Below are 11,787 nucleotides of genomic sequence, written 5' to 3'. Positions count from 1 at the left end.
CCTGAGCAACACTGCAATGTAAGCTAATTATTCATTGTAAATGTCTTGAGAGATCACAGTTGCCAGCCTGTAGAGTTGCCAGCAGGCTCTGGCTCGGATTTGATGACGATGATACAGGGAATATGAAGTGGTGGTTCCTCGGCTGAAAAATAATTTTGGGTTTTCAGTCTGTTTTCTTTAGCTCGATGTAGAATTCTTTAGCCTTGGTTTCTTTTATTTAAAAAAAAAAACTTGAGTGTTTATGATTTATGTCCCCTTGTTTCCAAACTGGATAAAGCACTTTCACAAAGCAGAACACGTGAAAAGTAGAAACATTTCCAAAGTGCACAAAAACGCCAGCACCCTAGCTACTTATAAAGACTTAAACCTATTAAAAACTAAATTTTTGTCTCTGGCAATAGCTAGAATATTACTAAGATAATATTAAGAACTTAGGACAATTATTTGAGACCATCCTGAGTACACACACACATATAATTTTTGGAAGATGCGAAATCAGTGTCACTTAGAGTGTTTCTTTGTATGTACGCACGTGTGTGCCCCTGTGTTTTCAGGTATGCATGAGCACACATACAAGTGGAGGTTCAGGGCCACCTCGGATATCCCTGCTGAGGAGACACCCACACTGGTTTTTGAGACTGGATCTTTCACTGGGATCTGATTCTCGCCACCTGGGCAGGCTGGAAACGCCTGGTGATTCTCCCTTTCGTCAGCACTGAGACTTCGAGTGCACACCTCAGCATCCTGCTGGCTCTGGGGATTGACTTCAGCTCCTCATGCTGCTATGCAGCACTTCACTGAGCCACCTCCACAGTCCCTATTCTCACCCTCCTTATTTCTTGTTCTATACGAACAAGAAAAAAATTAACTGTTTTTCCACTCTTAATTATACTTACTATTTTAAATATGTCTTTAACATTTGGACAGATGTTTTTTTAAAGCTATAAATCAGAGACTGGTATTTTATCCACTTATTAGTTGAGTGAACTATGAGAAGTACAAGGATCGTCATCGACTGAAAGCAATTCATGACCTATTATAATTAAGAAACATTTTACATCTGATAAATATTATAGTTCAGGATGCATTTACATTTTTTTAATAAAGAACTATGCCACACATATACACACACAAATCACAACAGAGATTGACATTATGAGTTTAATAAATTTTAAATGTAAACATACATCCAAGTAGTACATTTAAAGAATAATATAATAGAATTCTATTTCTTAATCTCTAGCCTTATCCTCACTGATACACTATTAAGTTATTAACTAAAAATATATTACTTAGTGCATCCCCCAATATCATCAATATCATAGTTTCTATATTGTAAACTGTGTTTTAAAACATTGTAAAATATCTGAAATACAAACAAGCCACAATGTTTGAAAGTTAGTAAGGATGGATTCTTGCTTGAAAGCTACAAGCGGGGAGCTGGGAATGGCGCTCCATGAATATTTTCAGTTGATTGCTACAAGCCTCACCATGGAGCTCACAAAAAGTTGGAAGACTAGAGCCCCACTCCTCAGAAAGTCAGCGTGGGCTGGAGAAAGACCTTAGTAACCAGTCACCCTTCCAACAGAGATGAAATAAATAAACATCAGAGAGAAAAGTATGTGCGTGAACGCACACACGCATGTGCGCACACACACACACACACACACACACGCATGCATGCACACACGCACCACACTTCACACCACCCCAGAACCTTCCCTACCCTACTTACTCATGCTCAGAGGAAGTTTTCCAAAATCCCTTTGTAAAATTGGAGTTTTTCCACTGAGTTTTTTCCCAAAAATGTGAAAAACAGGATTTAGCTGTTTTAAAATGGTGGTTCTGTCAAAGCAACTCTGGGAATTTTTTTTTTCAGTTTAATGTCAATATTCTCAAGCTGAATAAAATCCCTTATATCACATCAGCTGACGATGTCTGTTATAAAGGCAAGTGACAGCAAGACACTGTGCTGGCGTGATGGGTTCCAGCACATTTTATGCATGAAATGACTCTTGTCTGTAGGGAATGGAATGGAGTGCATGCGATTATTTCCTTACTTTGGGTTAAGTTTTAAACAAGAAAGAAAGAAAAAAACCCACTGTAGCAGTAGTGTTCTAGACAATGGCTGGGCTGATTTATTTGAGGTACTTTTTTGTGTCAGTTTGGAAACAGGTGGAAGTAGACTCAAGCCTGAAGCTTTCATCCTCTTGCAAAAACAAAACAAAAGAAAAACAAGCAAACAAAACAAAACAAAACAAAACAAAACAAAACAAAACAAAACAAAACAAAAAAATTTGCCGGTCAGAAGCAAGAGGCAGCATGTTCCTAGAGTTCCACCAATTCCATTAAAGGGAACAGTTAAAAGAATTACAAAGCCTTCCAGCTTCTGTGTCTTGCCTACTGATCACTAACTCAAATCCAGTTCCACATTTTACTTTACCGAAGAAGCACAAATGGTAAACAATGTGGTTTTGAAAATTTTGGTTGTTAGTTACTTTATTTCTAGATATCCTATCTTAGTTTTAGTTAGTGCAATATGTCAGATATATTCATTTCCCTCCAACATTAAGCTGTCAAAGGAATTCTACTTAATATCAGAAAGTTATTTATATTAGCCTTGAGAAAAATGTTAGCATCGTGTTAAACTAGACCCACCACACCCCAACAAAAGTTAGAATAGGAATCTATTATATAATAGGGGGATCTTTAACAGGTGTTACTGGTAAGGTATCCAAAAGAGAATACATAATTTTAAATAAATAAGAAGTGTATATACATGATATCATACATAGAGAGATGAAATGACCCAGGTTGATTGTAGGAAATTCCCCATTCCCCTGCTTTTTATTGCGGTCATAAACATAGCACAGATCTGTTTTGTTATTATCACAGGCACTTCCAGCTAGTGGCAGCCACACGAACGTACTACCATATTTCTGTACTTTTTCAAAATGACATTGGAGCTGTCATCAAAATACAGGACCGAGATGGCATTTAGTTTGGTTGGAGCACAGCAAGGCTTGGGAACATGGTCAGGAAACATCAGGTGTACCTGGCAAAGAAAGAAGGGGGAAAAGAAGGAGATACGTCTGTTAGAGAAGTGCGGTGAACATTTATTTCATTGCCATCTTTAAGAATATGATGTTTCTATCACAACGCTTTGATGAGGGAACTCATCGCCTGACTCCTTTATACCCCGTTGATGACTGGGCGGGGGCTGATTGACAGGGCACATTCTCGATCAACAGTCACTAAGAATGAAACCAACAGGTCTAAGTAAGTGTGGGGATGGGGGCTTGTAATGCAGTTCATCCAATAAGGCAAGCTCTGGAAGGAGTATATTTTTTTTTCAGAATTTTTCTTAGAGAAAAGCATAACATTTTGTATTGCCCTGCTTGTAACTGACCCAGTCTCTTCTACACACACTCCTCGAGTAACAGAGGCTGTAGGCTCAAGTCAGAGAAGACACACTTGAACTTAAGAAAGTTCTAAGTCTGCAAAATATTGTAACAGGATAGTTAAACGATACCTCACAGACGCTGTGCCAACTTTTACTTTTCCACGGGAAAGATAAGCTAAAAACCACAATGAAATAAAATCTATATTTGTTTTGCCTGAACTCGGGACCCTTTTCCTCCTACTGGGTTGTCATAGCCAACTGTGATGTGAGCGTTTGTGCCCAGTCTTATTATATCTTGTTAGGCCATGTTCACTGGATATCCCTGGGAGGCCTATTCTTCTCCTCTTTCTTTCTTCCCTCCTTCCTTCCTTTCTCTCTTTCATTTGTTTGTCCATACATTCTTTCTTTCTTTCTTTTGTTGGAGGGTGAGGAACAGGAGAAGTGGACCTGAGAGAGAGGAGGTGAGGGAGGGGCTTTGAGGAGAGAAGAAAGAAGGAATTGTGGTGCCTCATAATGTTATGAGAGAATAAGAATTTTTTAAGAAATCTAGTCCTTGTTTTAGAGCAATAAGTTCAACTCCTTTTCAGCAGACTAGAGTTTAACATTATTTTCCTTTCCCTACACACTGCGCAGAAAACTGCCAAAAAGCAAGTTGAAACTGAAGCCCGAGACCCAGATAGTTCACAAATTGAATATCCATTCTCCTTAAGAGATTGAAAATGTAGCCGTGTGGCAAAGTGGAATGCTTAAATACAGGCTCGGGGCTCGTTTTGATCACACTGGAAGTTTGCCTGTACATTATAATAATTGAGCTAGAAGTCAGAAGATGGCTCCCACCTACTCTGGCCCTTTCCTCAAAGGAGTTTATGGGAAGTCCCCACGATGAGCCTTAAGGGATCTACAAATGAGCAAACACAACCTCTTAAAGTTTTGGCTTCACAGGGCCCTGGCTGAAATGGTCTAGGAGGCCTACGTGTGAGCAGGAACACAGGACAAATGAGTGATCCCACATGACCTTGAAATTTCCTAAGGCCTCACAAAACTACAAGTTGGAGAACGTCTCCGGATTTCAGATGCAGCTTATATTCCTCTTCAGCTTCGTCTCCTGTAACCCTCCAGGCATGACTGAGAAACCCCAGGCTTCAGTGGCCTTGGCAGCCTCAATGAGCAGCAGCTCCAAACAAGATGTCTTGTTCTTGAATGGTTCTTCGAATGTATTAGCCACTAACGTGTTCTTCCTTTACAAAGAGCATGCCTGTCTGGTTGCTCCACATGCTTCGCAGAACAAATGTAAAAACATTCACAATACCAGAAATACTAAAGTCAAACTCGAACGGGAACTTGAGTTTTGTAATGATGTGTCTAATATAACAGGGCAATAAGCAAGTCTTCCAATTTCACATCAAGATTTCTTTTATTTTTCCTTTAACTTCAATTCTAGACTATAGCCATAAAAAGAAAAGACTTATTTATATATTTATAAGAAAAAATTAGTAAATAAGGAAAGCAGATAACTTGATGAAGGATTTTTTTATTAGTAGCCATGCTTAGCCTGAGGGAACCTTGATATATTGAATATGTGTCTAAAGAAGCAGAATTCTGTTTTCTTACTCAGGCATTATTATTTTACAAATGGAAACAAAAACAGATCAAGAAGTGTTTGAGAAGTCAAGTAGCATTGTTTTATAAGCTGTCTTGTTAGAGTTTCTATTGCTGTAATAGGGCATTGTGGCCAAAAGCAACTTGGAGATAAAAGAGATGAATGCATTTTATAACCTGTAGTCCATCATCCAAGGAAGTCAAGGCAGAAAGCTGGAGGCAAGAGCTGAGGTAGAGGCCATAGAGAAATGCTGCCTTCTGGCTTATCCATCATGCTTACTCAGCCTGCTATCTCTTAGCACCCCATACCATCAGCCCAGAGGTGCCCCCCCACACACACATACACACTGAGCTGAACCCTCCCATATCAATCATCAATCAAGAAAATGCACCCGGGCTTCACCACAAGGCAATCTGACACAATTCTAGCTTGTGTCAAGGTTACATAAAACTATTCAGTGCACAAACTAAAAGCAGCTATTCCTCTCTGTCACTGCACACATAGTGGTCATACTGTCTCTTCAAACGATGAATCAGCACCATGCCTCATACAATCTACCAGAAGAAATCTAAGTACAGTATCTTCACAGAGCCAACCTGCTCCCCATTGCTCAAGGATACTAATCCATATTAAGGAGTATTTATGAGGAGAAGGCACATCTGACTTGAATTCTTCCTGGGGATTTGCTTTATGCCTCACACATAATCATTAAAGTAGCCTATCTCATGAAAAGGGCATTTTATATGTGGCTATTGAAACACTTATTTGATTTCTTTCTTTTCCTCTCCCTGGTTTTATTTCTAAACATTTTAATCAAATCCATGCTTACCCACCATCGACGAGCACTCCAGGACAGGCTAGTCTACAATAAAGTCAAGAGTGATCCCAGGAAATGAAAAGGATTTCCCAGGGAAATATAACATTGGCTCCCCTGAGATCAGCTAACATGTATGGTGGGCCACCTGTGTGTAACACTTGTGACTGTACAGGGACAGGGGAAAAGGTGGCAAATCAAGGAGCTGTGAATGCACACTAGGAGGGCCAGCCACATCAGCTGCAGAGATGAGTGTGCGGTGATGAGCTCGCAGACTAGTGAATGTGCTGGGATCCCCGGAAGGCAGAGTGGGAGGTTCAGTCCAATGGAAGGGTCAAGCAAAGGAGGACTAAGTCTGAAAGAGAGAACTGACCAGGCAGACGAGTGTGAGAGGGGGTGGGGAGATGCCTCAGTTTGGCAAAGTGCTTGCTCTGAAAGCATGGAGACCTGAGTTTTATCCCCTCAGCGCTCAAAAGAAACAAGTAAGCAAACTGGACACGGGACTGGAGTGGTGGCTCAGCGATTAAGGGTGCACACTCCTCTTGCAGGGGTTCGGTTCCCAGAACCATGATGGGAGGCTCACAACCACCTGTAAGGCCAGCTCCAGGGGTAGTTCAGAGTCTTCCCTGAGTGAAAATGAACCTTCAAAAGGAAAGTAATCCCAGGTAAGCATCAAGTGTTTTACTACTTGATAAGTATGCTTATATATTATCCTATCCTATCATATCATATCACATCATATTCTATTTATGATTCCTTATTTAGAAACTAGCTACTCTGTCCATCAGCTTTTGAGTTTAGATGGATGAAGGGGAAAGGTAAAATTTCAAGGTCAAGTGCAAAGTCTAAGAATTTGGAGCAAAACTTCCTAAATAACCCTCCCTCAAACAATAGCATCATTCTGCCATTAGCAAAACAACTCTACTTCTATCATGGCTTCCTGATTCTAAAACCATGTTCTCTTCTTCTTCTTCTCCCAGATACATAACCACAGTTATAATATTAACCCAGACACTAAGTAGCGATTCTATAACATAATTTAGTGCACCTCATAAGAGGTCGCTGATTTCCAGAGACCATCCCACGGATACATCAGGATGCTTAGAGAGGCTGTGTATGTTCAATAGATGTAGGATAATCACAGGTCACTGAGTCAATGTGTTCCTATCTCATGCACAAGAATATGCTGAGGATACTAGAAGTTCAATCCTTTCTAAATATCTGAAAGGATGGAAGAAGAAAACAGGGAGGTAATTTTCCTTTGGAAAAAAATAACAGGAAAAAGAGGAAGTGAGGATAAGGAAAAATCCATAGGAATTATTCTATTACGTATATACTATTTTCAGTGACTGTAGTACAAAAGTATATCAAGAACTTGCCTAAAATAATCATATCAAAAGCTCTCAGGATGAAGATCACGCAGCTGTTATTCAGTGTTTCAGTAAAGAGTACTAGTGAATTTCTAGTTTAGAAACTCATCTGGCTAATCATCGTGTAGTAATAAAATCTATGCAGGGCAGCAACATTATTTAATTACTTGAGTTTTCCCAGTTGAATTTGTACCAATTCTGAGAGCAGGATTATTGATTTAAGCCAATCTTAATTTCTTACTATACCCATAATTGTTACTCCAGCTACAAGTTACAAAGGAATTTAAGAACTTGAGGTTGATAATTAAATTTTCTCTAAAGCAACTCTATACTGTGTTTGTATTATAAGTCATCTTCATCCCATAAGCATAGAACATACCAGGGTCTGGACTATGGCATGGTTGGTGGCATTCATATGGGCATTAAGTGGAAAAGAACATTCTCCATCACAATAAAATGCAGCATATCCTTCTGGTGCTATGATCCAGTCCTGAAATATACAAAAGCAAAAAAAATAATATCATCTAAACGACAGTAAAGATAGATAATTCTTAAGCAGTAATCAAAGATACTCAACCTAAATAAGTTTCCTTTCTTAGTCCAACAATTATTCTAAAAGTTCCGCTTCTCCTATATCTTTTCATTTTTAGTTGAAATTTTCAACTGAAGTATAAATATTTTCACAAAAAAAAAATCCTTTCTAATTTCTCCCAAGAGGTTACTATATAAAACGTAGTATACATTAATCATTCAGCATTTGAGAATAAAACTATGATCACAAAATAACATTCTAAATATTGTTTAAACTGGGAATGATTAACTCTGGGGCATTCAAGTGAACCAGAAAATGTGGGGAGAGGATGAAGTCTTGAGGGAATCTGTGTTATTGACACGAGCCCAGCCAAGTCAAGGATCGCAGTGATTCATGGGAATAGCAAGGACTCCCCTCGGTTAGGCTAGAGGAATGGCAAGATGGTCCCTGGGTCAAGCTTAGAGGAATGGTAAGTCCTCCCCAAGTTGAAGTATGAATGTTGACAACATGTGCAGAAAGTATCAACCGCAGCTTCCTCCTCCAGGATGAATACAGGCTGAGACTGCTCCCTCCAGAGACCCCCTATCAGGATTACTTAGCACACCTCCATCTTGTTCGCCTGGATATATTAAGTTCTGAGTTTCCCAGCTGCTGCTGGTATGTCTCCATCAAAACACATGACCCACCCAACCCCAGATTTTCTGTTTATAATCTGTCACTTCTTCATTCCAAAGCTCTGCAGGCCAAGGCAAGTGGTATCCAGCATGGGTCCTTGACTACAGAGAACACACATTGGTCAGGCCAGGGAAAACTACAGAGGCAAGGGCAAGTGCATAAAGAAAGCATCTCTGTAAGTTGGGTGTGAACGGTGGGATGAAGAGAATCTGGAGATAGTTTGTGCTCTAAGGTGGATTTGGAGGAACTGTACATTATTTTGGCATCCACCCAATCTCCAGCTAGACAAAGGATCTTTATGAAACTATGGAAATTGGCAGCTGTCACCAAGCTTTTTAATATTACCAGTCAATTGCTGATCTCAGTGCACTCCATGTGGATAAAGGAGAGTTGCAGCCCTGAGATCAGACAAGATTTGATATGTCACACAGATTCCCACACATATGTATGACAGCAACTCTTATAATGAAAGCAAATATAATCAGTAATTAATTAAAACCCACTTGCAGGGTTTTGAACACACAATATCAATACTGCAGATATGGCCCAATTACATTGGCACATCCTAGAAATTCAGATGGCTTAGGGGCAAATTGTCCCCACTGCTAATATTATAAGAACTATCTTTAATGAGCTTCAGGGTTTCAATTGCTCTAACTTGTTAAAACTTTCCTTGTTGGGAAAAGTGGCTGTTTGTTCTTCATTTCTGCCATCCTTACAGTCTGGTATTGAGCATTGCAACAAAATACATTGGGACTAAAGGTAAAGACTCCCTAAACATCTAAGTAATAAAAATGGGCAGACATGAGGGGCAAATGAAGTCCAGAGGGAATGTATATTGCTATCATGAACATGGCCTTGTCAAAGACTCCAAGACCTCAAACTCAAGGGAATGGCAAGGCCTTCTTCCATTGGTTAAGTAGAGATATTGACAGTATATGCATAAGTCATCAGTCCTCAAGGATAACTGCAGCTGGACTCAGCTCACCTACAGAGACGACATACACACACACGCACACACACACACACACACACACACACACAGAGACAGAGACAGAGACACAGAGAGAAAGACAGAGAGAGAGACAGAGACAGAGACACAGAGAGAGAGAAAGACAGAGAGAGAGAGAGAAAGAGAAAGACAGTTTCTGGGCTGCTGCTGGTGCGTCTCCATCAGAGCATGCAGTTCATCTGATCCCAGCTTTTTTTCTAAGCACATCTGTCATTTCTTCATTACCCTGTTGCCCTAGTCAGGTCAAACCCAAAAGCCAAGCAGGCTTCAGCAGGAAAAGCCATGGAGAACAGGCTGATCTCATTCTCACCCCTGCTTCTTAAGTCATCCCTACTGTTAAGTCATCCCTACTCTTACATCATCCCTACTGTAAAGGTCTTGCAAGCTGATGGAGTTTTACCTTCTGTTTTATCCCCTGTTTTTCCTTTCATCCTTATATTAATCTACAGTCTTTTTAGACAAAACTAATTAGAGCAATTTCCTGAATACTGCACATGAAAAATCTTAGGAAGTTAAGAAGTATCCAATGATCTCCCCATTCCCACAAAAAACAAATATAAATATAATTTTAATCATAAAATGTCCCTTTTTATGCTGCAGAGGACACTCCATTGAAGAGGCAACCTACAGAATGGGAAGAATTCTTTGTCAACTATGTGTCTAACAGAGGGTCAATATTTAGGCTGTATGAAGAATCAAAACTATTAAACATTAAGAAAATAAACAACTCAATTTTTAAAATGTGAAAAGAACTTTAGTTCTCAAAATATGGCATACAAATACTTAAGAAACTATTTTTTTTTTAATATTCAACATTCTAAGCCACCAGAAAAAAGAAAGTAAAAAACTTTTGGAAATTTCACCTTCTATTAGTCATAATTCCTAAAGTAAAAACAAATATAAATGACAAATGCTGATATGGAGAAAGAGAAATATTTATTCACTGCTGGTGAGACAGAGACATACAGTCACTATGACTCTCATCACTGGGATGCCTCAAAGAGCTTAAAGTAGATTTAACCTATGATTCAACATGGCACTCTTAGACGTAAAACCAAAGGACTCTATATCTTACTATAGAAATGCCCACTCATCCACATTAGCTATTTATAATAAGTAGAAATTCAAGACAGCCTAGATGCCCATCAGCTGATGAATGGAAAATAAATTGTAGTATAATTATATTTTTGAATATCATGCTGCTCTTAATACAAATAAAATTAGCAGGTAAATGAATGAGTCTGGAAGCAATCATTATGAATGAAGTAACCCAGACCAGAAAGACAAATATCACCTTTTCTCTATTTTATGAATGTTACCTTTGAATCTTCAGATATGTGGTTTTTATTTGAAATATATGTAAAAGTCGAGAAATTATAAGGAGATATGGGGAGGAGCATTTAAGAAAAGTAAGGTGCAATGCATCGGTATAAAGTGTTAAATGGGACTAATGAAACAGGAAAGGTTAAATCTGAGTGGAAGGGGGGATTGTAGGGTAGAGGATGGTGTATATAACATTAAAGACCTTTTATTAGATTCCATATAGAAATATATCACTGTAGAATCTCCCTATGTATATGTATATATACTTACACATACAGAGAAAGTTTTAAAATGGAATTACTCTAAACAATGTCCCTACTAGACAAAACAAACTAACAAATAAAGAAACCAAGTGCCAGGGATGGGTTGCTTCTTTAAGAGTTGTTACCAGTGAGATTCTAAAGTGAGATTCTACAATGAGAAGTACCTGCTGTCAAACCCTGAATCATCCCCAAAACTGTATATAAGTCCGATCCGGGAAATAAAGGTGACCTAAGAGCTGAAACACTTGGGGAGAGATTGGCTGTCCCAAAACGCTGCCTGAGGCCCTGTGGCACTGCTCACATTAAAAGCTCCACACATTAAAAGCTATTCTCTATCAGTGCTCTTGGTTACCTTTCAGAACTTGGCAATATGACTCTGTTGCTGAAGATACCACACACTTGAGTCATAAAACATTGAGAAATCTAGTGGCATCTATCTGGATGCTTCATTTTTACTGGCTGGCTTAGTGCTAGAGAGTTCCATCCATATTAATTGTGGGGTGGTGGGCTGTGCACAGATAGCCTGGTCCCGGTTGAGCATAGGTCTGGAACCCCAGAGCCCCGGTGGGCAGAGATTTCCACCTACACTGGACTGCAGGAGTTTGGCCAAGCCTCCTGGGCACCTGCTCCTGTCACTTAGCTACAGCCTCCCACAGCCCCCCTGCAGAGAGGTATGAAGCATCAATCACATAGTACCAAGCCCTCCCACATGCAAATAAGGTTTCCCCAAACTCTCAGTCCAAGCCAATGAGAAGTACCTGCTGTCAAACCCTGAATCATCCCCAAAACTGTATA

General features: G+C 39.5%; 1 protein-coding gene across 1 annotated transcript in view; it reads right to left on the bottom strand.

The window, feature by feature from the left end:
* Positions 1 to 2,821: 2,821 nt before the first annotated feature.
* The window catches only part of Bmp5 (bone morphogenetic protein 5), a 124,092-nt gene continuing 115,126 nt past the window's right edge, over positions 2,822 to 11,787 (bottom strand). Inside the window, exons 6-7 of the mRNA XM_021172253.1 lie at positions 7,567 to 7,677; positions 2,822 to 3,055 (exon numbers count right to left, since the gene is read on the bottom strand). Coding sequence (XP_021027912.1) covers positions 2,906 to 3,055; positions 7,567 to 7,677 — 261 coding nt within the window. The 3' untranslated portion in view covers positions 2,822 to 2,905. The remainder of the gene's footprint in view (positions 3,056 to 7,566; positions 7,678 to 11,787) is intronic.

This window comes from Mus caroli, chromosome 9, assembly GCF_900094665.2.
Source record: "Mus caroli chromosome 9, CAROLI_EIJ_v1.1, whole genome shotgun sequence".
NCBI lineage: Eukaryota > Metazoa > Chordata > Mammalia > Rodentia > Muridae > Mus > Mus caroli.
This window is presented reverse-complemented; position numbering and strand designations above follow the sequence as displayed.